General features: G+C 42.4%; 1 protein-coding gene across 3 annotated transcripts; it reads right to left on the bottom strand.

Annotated features, from left to right (window-relative positions):
- Window positions 1–773: 773 nt before the first annotated feature.
- LOC112235329 (ORM1-like protein 1) lies at window positions 774–18,214 on the bottom strand. Of its 3 annotated transcripts, none has more exons than XM_042315600.1 (4): window positions 18,076–18,214; window positions 3,901–4,081; window positions 2,820–2,971; window positions 774–2,512 (listed from the first exon to the last, which is right to left on the bottom strand). In XM_042315600.1, the coding sequence occupies exons 1-4, from the start codon at window positions 18,108–18,110 to the stop codon at window positions 2,377–2,379; spliced, it is 504 nt and encodes a 167-aa protein (XP_042171534.1). In that variant the 5' UTR covers window positions 18,111–18,214; the 3' UTR covers window positions 774–2,376. The 3 variants fall into 3 exon arrangements, with proteins under 3 accessions (XP_042171534.1, XP_024259527.1, XP_024259534.1); XM_024403759.2 differs by lacking the exon at window positions 18,076–18,214 and adding an exon at window positions 8,718–8,864; XM_024403766.2 differs by lacking the exon at window positions 18,076–18,214 and adding an exon at window positions 8,726–8,854.
- Window positions 18,215–19,398: the final 1,184 nt, after the last annotated feature.

The following is a 19,398-nucleotide window of genomic DNA, read 5'->3' as shown; positions in this document are numbered from 1 at the left end:
ATGAACCTATACAGACAAGCTATATACACTGCAAAAATGCCTGCCCTATATGATTGAGTAACAAGGATAAATTATTAATATACAAAGGTAATCATGCTAAATTAGTATTTCATATTGTTCAGGGGCCTCAAGTGTCACATACACACAAAATATGCCCAAAACATGCATGTGCCAGTATTCACACAAGTTGGCATTAATAAAAATGTAACTTGATGTGCTTATCCTCCCGCAAACCTTAGACCATGGGTGTCAAACATACAGCTCACAAAGGTGGTCCCAGTAAAAACTCAATATACTTTAAAATTTAAATGATAATGAACCTATATTTATATAGTTTGACTGTCCAGCTCACTAATCACTGTGCAGTCAATGGACCTACATTGATACAGTTTCTTGACTGTCCATCTCACTAATAAATCACAAGACAGTCAGGGAGCATTGAAAATTCCAAAAGCTGAATATAGGACTTTTTTGTGTGCTAATTTTGATGGCAAGGATCAATATAACATTTTCAGTGTAGCCCTCTGGAACTCGTTGAAACCCGAATGCTGACCCTGGGGCACAATTAGTTCGCCACTGCTGCTTTAGACCATGCGTACGCACAGTTTCTAGTGGTTTCAGTATTGCATTGTAAGAAGGCAGAAGTAGCCTAGTAGTGGCCTTGTGCAGGAATACATAATGACACTCTTGTAAAAAAGGTTGCTTTTTTAAACACACAAAAAAAAACAGGTAGGCCTAGCTAAATATAATAAGATGCAATCATTTACCATGAGTGAGAAGAGCAAAAATCCCTTTATTTGATCTAAAATAATTATAGAAATAGATTTATTCTTTACCTCAATTACATGACCATTGTAGAATAAATTCCTCACCCTTTCTGACTGATGGTTTCATACAAGTTAGGATAGGCTACCATTCATCCCATCTCTCATTTAATTGGACCCACTTCACAGTAGTAAATAGATAAGCTACTTTAAGTATTTTGCTCTGTGATCTGCTCTTAAGTGCAGGTTAACGGAAGAGCAGAGGGTTCACCTCTTCCTGTTGACGTTTGTGAGACACGTCTGAACGCTGTAATGTCAAATTCCGAGACAAACATTGCATTTATACACAACTATTGCAAATTAAATTGCTCACCTTTTCTGGCCATGAGTTCATTTTCCTGAAGCAGCCATACAACAAATTACCAACGCGCATCTCATTTAATTGGGCCTATTAATATAGGCGAGTAGAATTTCATTTTTTTTGCTCTATTCATCCGAAAGGGAGCGTGGTTTATAACATACAGCTGAATTTAAACAGGTGAGCAGACAGGTTGATATTTTGCATTGAAGTGTGTCTCAGCTACCACTAATTAGGCCTACTAGCTTATTTCTATTTCAAAGAGTCAGTTTCAGAACTCGGGGGCAGTGCACCATATTTAGATTAGGGGAAAAAGTAAAAAGCCAAACATGATTGAATTAATTCAAATCTGTTTACAGGTCCACGACAATTAGCAAATGTTTGTCTTCCAGAAACGGTCAGATAGGCTACCGCAACTGTCACTGCAAAAGAAAACATTCTGCCAACACCTCCAAAAACATTTGATCACGTTCGCCATTTCCAGATATGGTCTTGGCCTAATTCCAATACTTCCAAAGTAAGGGCGCTATTGTCACCATAAAAGGTGAACGATGGGATGTTTTTCAGGCAAAGTTATAATGCTTGTTCACGCACGCAGTTTTACGACAGGTCTGATTTCTAAGGGGAAACATGCGTATGATTGGCACGTGCCAAGTTTATAAATCTCAATATTTGTGCGTGCACAGACTTCAGAAATGGCGCATGCAGATTTAGTGTAAAATTTACGCAACGGTTCTAAGGCCCCAGTTCTTTTTCCAGTAATCATTTTTAGAAGGGTGTCAATCTTAAGTGTGTGTCAAACAATGAACCATAGGCCCCTACTTTTATGAAGAAATCATCTTTGAAAATACATCTGGTATTTTTAAGGCTTCCGGTTAAGAACAGAAAAATACATTGTGACAAGGAACGCAGTCCATGTCACTGTGTGAAGTGAGGGCAAATAACAAAAAAACAGAACAGAACAAAAAAAGGCCCACGTTTGAACCCTGGGCCAGCCCAGGTCTATGCAGATCAAAAAAATACAACATTAAATATTTACTTAAGTTAGTAATGCACATGGCATTCTCTCTCATTCTCCCACTACAGTTTAACCTGACGCATCTAAACAATGAGTGATAATTGCACGCACTGTACAAAACTGCTTAGTACACACTCCAGTGGTACAGAGTACATAGGGTTAACTATTCATCTTGCTATGAGGCAAGAGCTCCTTTGAGAGTTGGTCACACACCACTGACCCTCTTAACACTCAGATTAATACTTGTTGATGCCAAAGATTCGGACTCCATGTAGTTGTGGCAATTTGGGGATCAGCACGCTCAAAAGGGACGCAGTGTTTATGACAAAGTGTGTTGTGTCGTACTTTGTGTAGAAGCTTGCAAGAAAATATCTAGGGGGATAAAAAATAAAAAAAGTTAGCAAATGTGTCAATTAAAAGATATCTGCAACATGGTCAACAATTAGCATTTATAGGGCCGTTTTCCCAGTCACATATGAAGCCTAGTCCGGGACTAAAACACAATCTCAATGGAAGACCTCCATTTAAGTGCTTTTCAGTCCAATACTTGGCTTAATCTGTGTTCAGGAAACCGCCCCATACAGTTTACAATTACTTTTGCACTGGATGCTAAGTGGGTACCTAAAGCTAAATGTACAAAAATGTAACCTCTTGTTCTAAATGACAGAAGGCTACGTACAAAATGATTGGGGAGATAGTGAAGAATTTTCTGGATGATGTGAACTGCACGCCGTAGTCCAACTGTTCCCAATGTGTCAGGAGCCGGGCTTTGCCTTGGTCTGGGGTCTCAAACGGAGTGCCTTTCACTGCATGCATGAAGACATACATCCCCTGGAAGACACAGACATACAGGGAATGAGTCCAAGTCTCAATGATGAGTGACAGTCCACTAAGACAAGACAAACACATTTTAAAGTAGCAAATGGTGTGCCAGGGACTGAGGGTAGATGTTGCAGCACAGCTATGTGTCTTTTCGGTTACGTGTCTTTTTCTTTCAAGAATAGAGAATTCATCCTTCCATGGTCCCGTGTGGCTCAGTCGGTAGAGCAAGGCACTTGCAGCGCCAGGGTTAAGGGGGACCAGTACGGAGAAGAAGGGAAAAAAGTATGAAAAGTATGCACTAACGACTAAATCGCTCTGGATAAGAGCATCTGCTAAATGACTTAAATGTACACATTTAAAAGACATAGCTGCGATAGAACCTGAACTGTATTTATGATAAGAAGCTGAGCGCGTGTGAAAACTGCTGACCAAAGCATGTCATAATTACCACAACACAGGACTGATACATAAACTACTTTCTCATAAGTGGGAAAATGGGAGTTAGTATGTTCTGGGTATTCACTTAGTTTCTTTATAACACCTGGCACTGTGGACATGAGGTCATTCCTTTGATTTTGCAGGACCCCAGGAAGGCAGCAGCTAATGGGGATCCATAATAAATACGTTAGAATAATTAGGGCTGGGACAATACCGCAACACTCGTTAGTATTGTGGCAAGGAAACAAAACAGATTGAACTTCTTTAGGAAAACAGCCCTAATGTTGGAAACAAACAGTGTCATCCAGAGTCACATTTCATTTATTTTCCAAGCAATAGCACACAATATTTTACATACAGCAGGTTTTTAAAAAGGACCAAAATTTGGTCTTTTTCATGTTTTAATTGCAATACCGATATTGTCCCAAGTAATAATAGGTGATAAAAGCACTCAAAATGGGGTCAACACAAATTTATTCATGAGAAGAAAAATTACTTACAAAATTGTGTATAACATTTGTGAGAGTCCACACCACAGGTACACCGAAGAAGGGTATGCTCAAGAGCACAATGTGAAGCATTCCAACACCGAGGGCATAGGTCAGCCAGATCCCTCGACTGTTCATGACCCGAGTGTTGGGGTTCACCTCACTGTGGGCTACACCAACATTCATTTTGTTTCTGTGAACAAGTGGATTATGTTATTGATGAACATGCATTAGTCCTTTGAAAAACATAACACAAAAACGAGTCATTCAAAATGAACCCCAACAGGGAGCCATTTGCTTCAGGACTATAAAATAATTACTTGCTGCATTGCAATACACAAAAAGGTCATAGCCTGGAGGTACAAGAAATTATGCAAATATTATGAACATGATCTGCTTATGTAGTACACTTTCACCTTTCTTGCACAACAATACCTACCGCTGTTTACAGGCAAATCAAAGAAAGCTTTTCACAACATGACATGAGTAACCGATTTGGACTTCACTTGTCTTAGGACTTCCGGCGCCGACAGAGATGGCCGCCTCGCTTCGCGTTCCTAGGAAACTATGCAGTGTTTTGTTTTTTTACGTGTTATTTCTTACATTAGTACCCCAGGTCATCTTAGGTTTCATTACATACAGTCGAGAAGAACTACTGAATATAAGATCAGCGTCAACTCACCATCAGTACGACCAAGAATATGTTTTTCGCGACGCGGATCCTGTGTTCTGCTTTTCAACCGGGACAACAGAATGGATCCTATGCGGCGACCCAAAAAAACAACTCCGAAAAAGAGGGAAACGAGGCGGTCTTCTGGTCAGACTCCGGAGACGGGCACATCGTGCACCACTCCCTAGCATTCTTCTCGCCAATGTCCAGTCTCTTGACAACAAGGTTGATGAAATCCGAGCAAGGGTAGCATTCCAGAGGGACATCAGAGACTGTAATGTTCTTTGCTTCACGGAAACATGGCTCACTGGAGAGACTCTATCCGAGGCGGTGCAGCCAGCGGGTTTCTCCACGCATCGCGCCGACAGAAACAAACATCTTTCTGGTAAGAAGAGGGGCGGGGGCGTATGCCTTATGGCTAACGAGACATGGTGTGACGAAAGAAACATACAGGAACTCAAATCCTTCTGTTCACCTGATTTAGAATTCCTCACAATCAAATGTAGACCGCATTATCTACCAAGAGAATTCTCTTCGATTATAATCACAGCCGTATATACCCCCCCAAGCAGACACATCGATGGCTCTGAACGAACTTTATTTGACTCTTTGCAAACTGGAATCCATTTATCCGGAGGCTGCATTCATTGTAGCTGGGGATTTTAACAAGGCTAATCTGAAAACAAGACTCCCTAAATTTTATCAGCATATTGATTGCGCAACCAGGGGTGGAAAAACTTTGGATCATTGTTACTCTAACTTCCGCGACGCATATAAGGCCCTGCCCCGCCCTCCTTTCGGAAAAGCTGACCACGACTCCATTTTGTTGATCCCTGCCTACAGACAGAAACTAAAACAAGAGGCTCCCACGCTGAGGTCTGTCCAACGCTGGTCCGACCAAGCTGACTCCACACTCCAAGACTGCTTCCACCACGTGGACTGGGATATGTTTCGTATTGCGTCAGATAACAATATTGACGAATACGCTGATTCGGTGTGCGAGTTCATTAAAACGTGCGTTGAAGATGTCGTTCCCATAGCAACGATTAAAACATTCCCTAACCAGAAACCGTGGATTGATGGCAGCATTCGCGTGAAACTGAAAGCGCGAACCACTGCTTTTAATCAGGGCAAGGTGACTGGTAACATGACCGAATACAAACAGTGCAGCTATTCCCTCCGCAAGGCTATCAAACAAGCTAAGCGTCAGTACAGAGACAAAGTAGAATCTCAATTCAACGGCTCAGACACAAGAGGCATGTGGCAGGGTCTACAGTCAATCACGGACTACAAGAAGAAATCCAGCCCAGTCAAGGACCAGGATGTCTTGCTCCCAGGCAGACTAAATAACTTTTTTGCCCGCTTTGAGGACAATACAGTGCCACTGACACGGCCTGCAACGAAAACATGCGGACTCTCCTTCACTGCAGCCGAGGTGAGTAAGACATTTAAACGTGTTAACCCTCGCAAGGCTGCAGGCCCAGACGGCATCCCCAGCCGCGCCCTCAGAGCATGCGCAGACCAGCTGGCCGGTGTGTTTACGGACATATTCAATCAATCCCTATACCAGTCTGCTGTTCCCACATGCTTCAAGAGGGCCACCATTGTTCCTGTTCCCAAGAAAGCTAAGGTAACTGAGCTAAACGACTACCGCCCGTAGCACTCACTTCCGTCATCATGAAGTGCTTTGAGAGACTAGTCAAGGACCATATCACCTCCACCCTACCTGACACCCTAGACCCACTCCAATTTGCTTACCGCCCAAATAGGTCCACAGACGATGCAATCTCAACCACACTGCACACTGCCCTAACCCATCTGGACAAGAGGAATACCTATGTGAGAATGCTGTTCATCGACTACAGCTCGGCATTCAACACCATAGTACCCTCCAAGCTCGTCATCAAGCTCGAGACCCTGGGTCTCGACCCCGCCCTGTGCAACTGGGTACTGGACTTCCTGACGGGCCGCCTCCAGGTGGTGAGGGTAGGCAACAACATCTCCACCCCGCTGATCCTCAACACTGGGGCCCCACAAGGGTGCGTTCTGAGCCCTCTCCTGTACTCCCTGTTCACCCACGACTGCGTGGCCACGCACGCCTCCAACTCAATCATCAAGTTTGCGGACGACACAACAGTGGTAGGCTTGATTACCAACAACGACGAGACGGCCTACAGGGAGGAGGTGAGGGCCCTCGGAGTGTGGTGTCAGGAAAATAACCTCACACTCAACGTCAACAAAACTAAGGAGATGATTGTGGACTTCAGGAAACAGCAGAGGGAACACCCCCTATCCACATCGATGGAACAGTAGTGGAGAGGGTAGCAAGTTTTAAGTTCCTCGGCATACACATCACAGACAAACTGAATTGGTCCACTCACACAGACAGCATCGTGAAGAAGGCGCAGCAGCGCCTCTTCAACCTCAGGAGGCTGAAGAAATTTGGCTTGTCACCAAAAGCACTCACAAACTTCTACAGATGCACAATCGAGAGCATCCTGGCGGGCTGTATCACCGCCTGGTACGGCAACTGCTCCGCCCACAACCGTAAGGCTCTCCAGAGGGTAGTGAGGTCTGCACAACGCATCACCGGGGGCAAACTACCTGCCCTCCAGGACACCTACACCACCCAATGTTACAGGAAGGCCATAAAGATCATCAAGGACATCAACCACCCGAGCCACTGCCTGTTCACCCCACTATCATCCAGAAGGCGAGGTCAGTACAGGTGCATCAAAGCTGGGACCGAGAGACTGAAAAACAGCTTCTATCTCAAGGCCATCAGACTGTTAAACAGCCACCACTAACATTGAGTGGCTGCTGCCAACACACTGACACAACTCCAGCCACTTTAATAATGGGAATTGATGGGAAATGTAAATATATCACTAGCCACTTTAAACAATGCTACCTTATATAATGTTACTTACCCTACATTATTCATCTCATATGCATACGTATATACTGTACTCTATATCATCGACTGCATCCTTATGTAATACATGTATCACTAGCCACTAACTATGCCACTTTGTTTACATACTCATCTCATATGTATATACTGTACTCAATACCATCTACTGTATCTTGCCTATGCTCCTCTGTACCATCACTCATTCATATATCCTTATGTACATATTCTTTATCCCCTTACACTGTGTATAAGAGTAGTTTTGGAATTGTTAGTTAGATTACTTGTTGGTTATTACTGCATTGTCGGAACTAGAAGCACAAGCATTTCGCTACACTCGCATTAACATCTGCTAACCATGTGTATGTGACAAATAAAATTTGATTTGATTTGATTGAGTTGCTTTTCAGACCAATTGCTTGGCATGAGATTGAAAGTTCGAGGTTGCGTCATACAGTCTAAGATTTCTCAAGCTCTTGATAATGCTGGGAAAATAAAATACGCCTGTGGGCAAGTAATGCATGTTTATGTAACTCCTTTGCTGGTTAGCTTGTATCTCAGCCGTTTCGTGAAAGCGTGTGGCATGTTCGTTTTCAAGCCTATAATGGGAAACCAAGCTATTCACGTGCAACTGTCCTAAGAAGGGAACGCATTCATAAGCAGCTGCACGGAGGCTCAGAAAAGTGCAGCAGCAATGCTAGGCAACACTTGCGAACTTCGTTTGAGACAGAAAAGATCAAGGCACGAAAAGCAACTCACTAACCTCAGGTAGCAGACAGCAGCGTCAACATTAAAACAACTTTCCCGAGCCAAGCCTGTGTGATCAGAAGTTAACTACAACTTTCCCTAGATAAGTGTGATTCTTTAAAAAAAAAGTGAATTCAACATGAACCCTGCTCTTAAAATTGGGCTTGCTAGTTACCTATGCTAAGTGAGATGCCTTGTAATTCATTGACATTCATATATCATATTTCTAGTTAGCTAGTTAGTTAGCTTACTTTGCATTATGTTCACATTTGTATAAGTCCCAGCTATTAATGATTCAGCCAAACTCCAGCTAATGTTAGTAAGTCAAGTATGTTTGAAACACCAGTTGAATAGCTAACTTGCTAGCTAGCCATTTTGGTGACAAGCTAGGAATATCTAGTTACTGTAACGTTAGATAGTTAGGTGACAACATTTGCATACCAATAGCTAGTGTTATCAAATACTTGAACGGTCAACACATAGATATGGCAATATACTTACTGGAGTACCTTGTTATGAATCTGATTTTAAACGTGGCAGTGCAGAAGGCCAGTCTCCCCTAATCAAACGTGCTGTTGTTGACTGAACCTGTCCGCTAGCAACTAGTGAGCTATCTAGCTAACTTTAGCGCAGTTCTTCTTCTATGGTATTATTGCGGTCCACCAACATTCGTTAGAGGTGCATGTCGCCACCTACTGTTATGGGTGGTAAACTATAGGAAAACATCTATTGTTGAAAAAAATCTATTGTAGAAAAAAATAAGAAAAAAAACATCACACTCCTTCAGTCACATTCCAATTCAAGTCACATCCCTACAAAGGCTCAGGGGCATGTGAGGGCGGATCCTCCTTTGACAGGATTTCTTGCAATACCTCTGCTGTAAACTCAGAGGATTTCAGGATTTCTTCTTTGTTTGCGCTATGCAGTTAATGACCATTGCAATAAATGCTACAAAGTCCACCTTTTTCCACATGTAATATATCAGGATCCCTTGATTGCAGATAAACTTTCACTGGTGCAGCCCCAATTACCACTGCATCTTCAACACCACTTGCTCCTTCAACTCTTCTCACATCCTTCAGATAGGAGACACGCTGGACAGCTCTTATTCTTGCCACCTCGATCTCCTAAACCCAACAGAGCAATCCAGAAATTCGAGGGCATGTTCGCCACCACAATTCAATACTCTTCCCATATGCATACGCTTAACACATGACCAAATCTTTTGCATTTATGGCACCGAAGGGGTTTGTGCAAAGTCTCTTACAGGTTATCTCACATAGCCCAACTTGACATGAGAAGGGAGAGACTCTTCATCAAAGAAAACAAGTATGGATGAACAGAATTTCTTCACTTCATCTACCATACGGGTCAGTCAACCACGTGCGCCCACCACTATCTACTTCCACAGGTTTTACATCTGCACAAATAGTTCAATCTGGTTTCATCAGACCAGATAATCTGGTTTCTCATGGTCTGAGAGTCTTTAGGTGCATTTTGGAAAACTTCAAGCGGGCTGTTATGTGCCTTTTACCGAGGAGTGGCTTCCCTCTGGCCACTCTACCATAAAAGCGTAATTGGTGGAGTGCTGCAGAGATGGTTGTCCTTCTGGAAGGTTCTCCCATCTCCACAGAGGAACTCTGGACCTTTATCAGAGTGACCACTGGGTTCTTGGTCACCTCCCTGACCAAGGCCCTTCTACCCCGATTGCTCCATTTGACCGGGAGGCCAGCTCGAGGAAGAGTCTTGGTGATTCCATACTTCTTCCATTTAAGAATGATGGAGGCCACTGTTCTTGGGGACCTGATCTCAAATATATATATATATATATATATATATATATATATATATATATATAACCTTAATTTAACTAGGCAAGTCAGTTAAGAACAAATTCTTATTTACAATGACGGCACTGGGCCAAATGTGCGCCGCCCTATGGGACTCCCAATCACGGCTGGTTGTGATACAGTCTGGAATCAAACCTGTGTCTGTAGTGATTCCTCAAGCACTGAGATGCAGTGCCTTAGACCGCTGCTTTCGCTTTGTCATTATGGGGTATTGTGTGGAGATTGATGAGGGCAATGTTTTATTTAATCCATTGTAGAACAAGGCTGTAACGTAACAAAATGTGGAAAAATTCAAGGGGTCTAAATACTTTTTGAAGGCACTGTACGTATACTGAACAAAAATATAAACGCAACACACAAGAATTTTACTGAGTTACAGTTCATATAACGAAATCAGTCAATTTAAATACATTCCTTAGGCCCTAAACTATGGATTTCACATGACTGGGAATACAATACAGATATGCATCTGTTGGTCACAGATACCTTAAAAAGAAAAAAGGTAGGGCCGGGATCATAAAAACCAGTCAGTATCTGGTGTGACCACCATTTTCCTCATGCAGCGCGACACATTTCCTTCGCATAGAGTTGATCAGGCTGTTGATTGTTACCTGTGGAACGTTGTCCCACTCCTCTTCAATGGCTGTGCGAAGTTGCTGGATATTGTTGGGAACTGAAACAGGCTGTCGTACACGTCGATCCAGAGAATCCCAAACATGCTCAATGGGTGACATGTCTGGTGAGTATGCAGTTGTGTTCATTGTCCGTAGCTTATGCCTGCCCATACCATAACCCTACAACCACCACGAGGCACTCTGTTCACAACGTTGACATCAGCAAACCACTCACCCACATGAGGCCATACACGTGGTCTTTGGTTGTGAGGTTGTTTGGACGTACTGCTAAATTCTCTAAAATGACATTGGAGGCAGCTTAAGGTAGATAAATGCACATTACATTCTCTGGCAACAGCTCTGGTAGACATTCCTGCAGTCAATTTTTCAAATTGCACGCTCCATCAAAACTTGAGACATACATGTCATTGCGTTGTGTGACAAAACTGCATATTTTAGAGTGGCCTTAGTCCCCAGCACAAGGTACACCTGTGTAATGATCATGCTGTTTAATCAGCTTCTTGATATGCCACACCTGCCAGGTGGATGGATATCTTGGCAAAGAAGAAATGCTTACTATCAGGGATGGAAACAAATTTGTGGACAAAATATGAGAGTAAATAATATTTTTGTGCGTATGGACAATTTCGGGGATATTTTATTTCAGCTCATAAAACATATGTAAAGTGTTGGTCCTAAGGCGCCTTACTCTGACACCACCTTGTATAGAGGTCCTTGATGGCAGGGAGCTTTGCTCCAGTGATGTACTGGGCCATATGCACTACCTTCTGTAGCTCCTTGCCGTAAGATGCCAAGCAGTTGCCATACCAAGCGATGATGCAGCCAGTCAAGATGCTCTCAATGGTGCAGCTGTATAATGTTTTGAGGATCTGAGGGCCCGTGCCAAATCTTTTCAGCCTCCTGAGGGGGAAAAGGCGTTGTCGTGCCATATTCACGATTGTGTTGGTGTGTGTGAACCATGTTTATTCCTTAGTTATGTGGACGCTGAGGAACTTGAAGCTCTCAATCCGCTCCACTACAGCCCCGTCAATGTCGATGGGGGCATGGTTGATGTCCTGGCATCACACTGCCAGGTCACAAACTTTTCCCCTATAGGCTGTCTTATCGTCATCGGTAATCAGGCCTACCATTGTCGTGTTGTCAGCAAACTTAATAATGGGGTTGGAGTCATGCATGGCCATGCAGTCATGGGTGGACAGGGAGTACAGGAGGGGACTAAGCACGCACCCTTGAAGGGCCCCGTGTTGAGGATCAGCATGGGGGAAGTGTTGTTGCCTATCCTCACCACCCGGGGGCGGCCCGTCAGGAAGTCTAGGATCCAGTTGAAGAGGGAAGTGTTCAGTCCCAGGGTCCTGAGCTTAGTGATGAGCTTGGAGGGCACTATGGTGTTGAACATGGAGCTGTAATCGATTAACACCATTCTCACATAGGTATTCCTCTTGTCCAGGTGGGAGAGGGCAGTGTGGAGTGCAATAGAGATAGCATCATCTGTGGATCTGTTGAGGCGGTATGCGAATTGGAGTGGGTCCAGTGTGTCTGGGACGATGGTGTTGATGTGAGCCATGACCAGCCATTCAAAGCATTTCATGGCTAAAGATGTGAGTGCTATAGGGCGATAGTCATTTAGACAGGTTACCTTGGCGTTCTTGGGCACATGGGTTATGGTGGTCTACTTGAAACATGTAGGTATTACAGACTGGGTCAGGGAGAGGTTGAAAATGGTGGTCAGCGTATGATCTGAGTACGCGTCCTGGTATTCCATCTGGTTATGCGGCCTTGTGAATGTGAACCTGTTTAAAGGTTGTGGAGGAAAAGTGTTTAGTCTGAAGGGACAGCCTTGAATTGTACAGCTTGTTTCATACAATCATTGGTTCCTGTAGGTACTGGGTAGAAATATGAGGGGGAGACGGTCATGACCCCTCCTCAGACCTTTTGGCAGAATGCCCAGAATATGTTCTAAGTTAAGATAGGAGACTGTGGCAGACACATGCAGGCACCAACCCTATGAACCATGCTGTCATGACTGTCCTGTGAGGATCCAGATGTGTCGGATCAGCTTTGCAATGGATGATTTCAACCAGACCCTCTCTCACCCACAGAAGCGATTACAGCCTTGAGTCTTCTTGTGTATGACGCTACAAGCTTGGCACAACTATATTTGGCGAGCTTCTTTCATTCTTCTTTGCAGATCCTCTCAAGCTCTGTCAGGTTGGGGAGCGTCGCTGCACAGCTATTTTCATGTCTCTCCAGAGATGTTAGATTGGGTTCAAGTCCGGGTTCTAGCTGGGCCACTCAAGGACATTCAGAGACTTGTCCAGAAGCCATTCCTGCGTTGTCTTGGCTGTCTACTTAGGGTCGTTGTACTGTTGGAAGGTGAACCTTCACCCCAGTCTGAGGTCCTGAGTGCTCTGGAGCAGGTTTTCATCAAGGATCTCTCTGTACTTTGCTCCATTCATCTTTCCCTCGATCCTAACTCGTCTCCCATGCTTTTCTCAAGACCTCCTGCCCAAGATGCAGAAAACTCGATTAAGATGAAGAATTTTAGGAATGATTCAAATGTAACAGTGAAAACTAAGTACATATTTATTTTCTTTCTTCCAGGACTGATGGAATGTCCCCTACAAAGTTTTTTTTTTGACAAGTTTACCAATGATTCTCTATCTCTCCCTTTGAAAGGCTTCCTGAGGCAGGTGCCTTAGGAGAGCAGTTATTGAGACTGTGTTGTCTTGACGTTGGCCTCTTTGGGTATAGCAAGCCCATCCCCCTCTCCCTGCCTCCTTCAACTAGGCTGCTGTGGTCAGAGGTCGTAAATTCCTGAGAAGACCTCATGGACACAGTTATAGAGAGTAGTTTTTCATGGAGACAAAGGAAATCCTTCCACCTCACAGAACTTGAGGTACGAACAAATTTCATGTTCCGGAGAAAGTGTAAAAGATCGGTGAAGAATCCAGTTACGAACTGGTCCGTTTGTCACAACTTGGGAAGCTTATGGGAGACAGTGTGGCCACATTACCATAACGCTGTTTATATAATAGCCCCAGATATAAGGTTTACATCTAATTGTTGTATAAGATGAATGAGTGAGTATGATACTGTTTACACAATTTTACAATGTGATTTTGGACTGTTTAATGAAGGAAAACTCGAAAAGGGAATTGGATTTGAACTAAATCAGAGGACCACCCCTGAGCCCAGTTAGGGTCAGACATCCTGGGACAGCCCTTTTCTGCCATTCCGAATAAAACACAACTTTGAGAAATTATCCCCAGACCAAGCTTACCTCAATTACGAGATGGCTAAAGGTGTAGACCATTGCTGAATCTTTTTAACCATACCATGTGGTTAAACTCTTAGACTATCGATACCGACAGAATAAGAACAAGTCTTTGATATTGATTACTAGTCTGCAGCTAGGAATTCGGTATCATTGAACGCGAAGAACGACAACCGCCGAAGCATCCATTCTATAACGAATGTCACTTTGAACAATCCCCTCTAACCACAACCGAGAGAGAGAGGGAGAGAGACAGACAATTCTACAAAAGAAATGAACTTTTCACCAGCGATCAAGACGACACACTGAGCGTAAATATATATATTGATTGCAATTGTTCCCGACTGAGTGAGCGTTCATGTGTAAGGATTAGCATTTCAATTGTTATAGTTATCACTTTGTAGTAACTCCTTAGTCGACCCCCACTCCTCCTCTTGTCTAACAAGCCGCCATGCGGTTCAGCCCACTAGGGCACATTTTACTATCATTTCATGTAACCACATTTACCATGTTTGTTTGTTTATGCATTTCTGTGAATTACTTAGTTAGTAGTAAATAAATGATTTAAGACAATTGATGTATGGATGACTCATAGTGTAGACTGGGTTCGTGCAGATAACCAACGATTTACGACGTTTGGAATGAGACTAACGTGAGGTAAAATAAATAAATCATTAATCAGAAGACTATTGATCAGATATGAAAATATCTGAAAGGTTATATTGGGAAATTATAACTTTGTAATCTGAATACTTTCCTTGGTGCCCCGACTTCCTAGTTAATTACAGTTACATGATTATTCAGTTTAATCACGTAATACTAATTACAGGAATCTTTGATAAAAACTAAGTCTTCAATTTAATGATAGTAAAGACACGACAGTGTACTATACGTAACTATAGTACCCTGATCGGGCTGTTAAGGGAGCTCCCACGCTAAGTAAGGCCTGGCCATTTTGTTACCCCATGTTTTACCTCACATGCCAGCACCCACACAACCCACCTGTTATGAATATCTGTTAGTGGTGTTAACACCGTTTGATTTTTTGTGTGAGGTCTATTTATTTTGGTTTTAGTGGGGTTTTTCACAGGTTAGAAAGGATGCACATTAAATGGCACACAACTGACATTTTCTACCTATTTTCCAAGTTTTAGGTACACACATGTACATTCTCTTGATAATAAATGTACTGAAAAATTCAATGTAAACCTGGTACACAAAATGTTTGGAATGTTTGAAATGTCTTTAAATAATGAGACTGAGGTACAGTAAAGGGAAAGAAAAGCTCACTTAAATGGGGTGGAATGACTTCTGACCTCTGTTCTGACTTTGTGGTGAGGCCTGATCTCCCTCGAGCTCTCCCTGAATGAGGGATACCTGTCTCTAATTTATTTGACTATTCCTTGAATTACCCTATGGGATACAATTATTTTTAAGACGGAGATAAAGGGTTGTAATTCTAATTAGTTATTTTGATTTACCCAGCAGTGTTTTTTTTTTTTGGACGCATGAATCATGAAGTGATTCGTATCAAAAGGAAAGAAGTGTATTGTTGTTGTCGTTTTATTTGTTTTGTGTGTATTGTTGTAATTTTTTTTGTTTTTTGTCGTTTCGATACACATCTCACCTGATTGGGTCTGCTGGATGTTCGGGATTTCTCCCTAAGGATTGGCCCTCTGACTCCCTGACCCTGTAACTCTCGCCAAGATCTGTGTGTTGTTTTTTGTCTTTGACATTTGTCTCAGAGATCTGTATTAAGAATATTGGTAGTAGTAATAATTAGTCATACGGTAAACAGTTTGTATGGATTTCCTGAATCAGAAATGCTCTCTCTCCCTCTCAAAAAGTTTTCGGCTTGGAAATGTTGAATATTTTCAGAAGGAGGAGGTTGAAAAGACTGAGGGAAGTAGAGGATGGGTTTGAATCTGTTGACGCTAGCAATAACAAGGGAGAGGGTATGTTGCAGACCCCAGTTCGAGTTCTGGAGGTGAAATAGAAGGGCTGGAAGGTGTTGTGAGGAGCTCAGAGCCTTGCATTGATGGACATGGTTATGATAAAGATACGTTTGGTCCAATGGAAGTGAGATTTTTGAAGAGGCTGGAACCAGGCCTTTCGGCAGATCTAAGGGTGGTTTCATGTTGAGTGTAAAAGATAGTGGGTGCTGTTGAGTCGGTGAAGGTAACCCAAAGTGGACTTGTGATGTATGTTTGTGTTTCTTCAGATCAGAAGGAGCAGGTGCTCCGTGCGACACAACTTGGGGAAACACCTGTATCTTGGTTTGCGCTTAGGTACAGGGCACCATTGAAAGGAGTGATTTCTGGGGTAGGGTTAAGTGTGGAGGTGGAGCAATTTAAGTTGAAGATTCATGGTGTTTGTGACGCCCGCTGTTCGGTGGGACACAGATCCGGTGGGGAGCGTGATGAAACAGAGGTGACAGTCTGTTCTTTTGATCTTTAATTGAGAGTCTTTACCTGACAAAGTAATGTTAGGATATATATATATATATATATATAAGTTATGCTGTTAGAGCTTTTGTGCTGAATACACTGTTATTGGTGTCATGTTTATGGGAATGTCACAGCAGTGTGTAGGATGGAGATGCCAAAATGTGGGAAGTGTGCAGGAGGACATGGGACAGAAGAATGTGTAGTTTTGGTGGAATAGGTTGTCAACTGTAGGGGTGCCCATTTTGCTGGGCATCGGATGTGTCCTTTGCAAGAGAGGCATATTGAGGTGGCCAGGGTCAGAGTAGTGCAGAAGATGTTGTATGCTGAGGCAGTGAAGAAAGTAGGAGGGTGGATTAAGGGTGAGGGATTCTGAGAGGATCTCTGTGAAGAGTAGATCTGTGCCAGAACAGAGGAATAAGCCAATAAGTGATACAGTGTATGTTTCAGTAAGGTTGTCTTCTTAGCGTTCATAGCAATGGTTATCTGTATCACAGAAAGGAAACGTACTTCACAGAAAATAGATGTTGTGGTGGTAGCTTGCAGAGAAGTATTTGGGGGTACGAGATTTGACTTCAGTAGAGTTACAGGGTGTGTTGAGTGGTAGTGTGATCCTCTCAGATCATGGCCTGGGGTAGGATCAGATCGGGTTAAAGTAGTGGAATATGGTGGTGGGTTTTAATGTGTGTATTGTTAGTTGGTAGGGTAATTAAAAATATTTAATTTTCCCTTTTCCCTTTGGTATCACAAAGTGTAATTAATTTATACTATAGTTCAGTTGGGGGCGGTAATGCACCATATTGGATGCCAACCGCCATCAAACTCAACCGAAGAAGAAGTGCAGAGGAGACAGCTATCATGCAAAATGCAATAACCTTGTCAATTCAAATACATATTGTTTAATAACTACACAGCCCACCAGTGAATCACTATTCATAATGTATTGTAAATGTGTTCTTCGTTTCAAGAGTTAATGATTGGCAGGTAAGGTTATAACTAACGTTAGCTGTAACGTTAGTTAATTAACTAATTAAACCCTACTCAGCCTAGGCATGTTTTGGAGATTTCTGGTATATCATACAAGTAAATTCATCGTAGCCGTTTTTGAACTCCGTCGGCCGTTTTTACCTGATTAAATACCATTAGAAATTAAGTTCAATTCATATTCCTAAAACTTAAGTTAAATGTTGTTTTTTAACATCAATTATTTTTTCGTCGCTGCTTCCTGTTGACTAGACATTTTGATAAGTAGCCCAATGACAAAACACAGTTGTAACGTATCCAAATCAATATCCAGTATGCAGAAACAAATCCTGATATGTTGAAAGCTTAAACATACAATTTGCTATCCATCTACACATACATGTGTAACAATAGTAATTATTTTAAACAAGCACCAAAAACCCTGTTTTGACAAGTGGTAATAAAACTATCGATTAGAGGGGAAATCGGGTAATACGCGGTTGAAACTAACACAACAATGTAAGGTTTTCAGCGGTTACATCCGCCCATATTTTGGCTGCACTACAATTCCGACGCGGTGTGTTTTAACGTTTAGAAAAGTAAACAATCATCACTTTCAACCCGGTTTTCGAAACATGGTGATATGCCCTTTATCTCTCGTATCAACAAGGACTCTTAAAAAAAAAAACTTACTGTCGCAGTTTTGCACAGATCCACAAGCTAGACATCCTCCCATGTTACGTTTACAGATGTTCGTTGCTCGCAAGATAGCTGCCAATGTCTTCCATCTGTCTTCAGTAAACAAGCGTTGTTGGCGGTGTGGGAACACTAACACAATAAAGGTGTGTAGTAATTTAACCATTCGTTTTTTGAAAATTATTCCTCACTGATATGAAAGATGCGTTTCTTATGTTTCCAAAAAACGTAACCTACCGCAAGCGATGCGTTTTAATGTTTAGAGCAAGTATCGCGACTCCTAACAAAACTGGTCAGAAGATTCTACCGTCAATAGGCGCAAAACCAGTCTATGAATGGGGAACATAACCTGCAGACAATCAGATGTATTTTGAGTAGGGGTTCGCCAAAATGGGAAGAGAAACGCAACATTTATTTGTCAATCACACATCGATATCACGTTGAAATCAATTGCGGGTGAGGGAGAGATGAGGTTCCACGGTCTGTTAACTAACACAGCTGGAAAAAAATACATGGAATCTGGGAATGTGTATATTACCGCAATCAATCACCCCAACTACCTCGTACCACAGTACACTGATTCGTACCGGTACTCCTTGTATATAGGTATTGTTTTATTTAAAAAAAATGTTTTTATCTATTTGTTAATGTTAGTACTTTTTAACTGCATTATTGGGAAAGGGCTCGTAATTAAGCATTTCACGGTGAAGTCTACACTTGTATTCGGCACAAGTGACAAATACAATTTGATGTCACTGGTTAGAGGACAATTTGTATCGAACAGTTTAGCTACCTTTTGATTCAAGTGGGTCGCCAAAGCTGTACGTTTAAACGCAACACTTTAATAACTTCTATGGATATCACGCTTAATTCAGTAGAATACAGGGTAAAACGTTTGGGGTGTAGCGCTGTTTAAACTAACACTAGTCAAAGACCACACGGAAACTTGGAATAATCTATACATGGTAGAAATTACCTATAGATGGTTGGTATTTCACCCTTTAGTGTGGCCAGTGAAGCACGTCACTCATGACCTGTAGAAGGCTTATATCTATATTTTGCAATGTCGGATGTTGATTTCGGGAGGCTGCCACCATGGAAAAGAGAACAAAACACTTTTTCTGTTGGATAATTTAAGTGAAATATTGACTGTCAAATCCATGAATTGGTGTGTGGCTAGCGACTTTTATAGAGACCCCACCCCCAATATTCTCTGTCATTTCCTGGCAATTTGATTAACTCCGCGTTCTAAATCCTGCACATCCCAGCGCGCGTGACGTACAAAACCAAAGCTATTGAACCGTTTGAAGCAATCAGTCT

The sequence above is a fragment of the Oncorhynchus tshawytscha genome, linkage group LG03 (genome assembly GCF_018296145.1).
Source record: "Oncorhynchus tshawytscha isolate Ot180627B linkage group LG03, Otsh_v2.0, whole genome shotgun sequence".
Lineage (NCBI taxonomy): Eukaryota > Metazoa > Chordata > Actinopteri > Salmoniformes > Salmonidae > Oncorhynchus > Oncorhynchus tshawytscha.
Note: the sequence above shows the minus strand (reverse complement) of the source record. Positions and strands in the feature narration are given on the sequence as shown.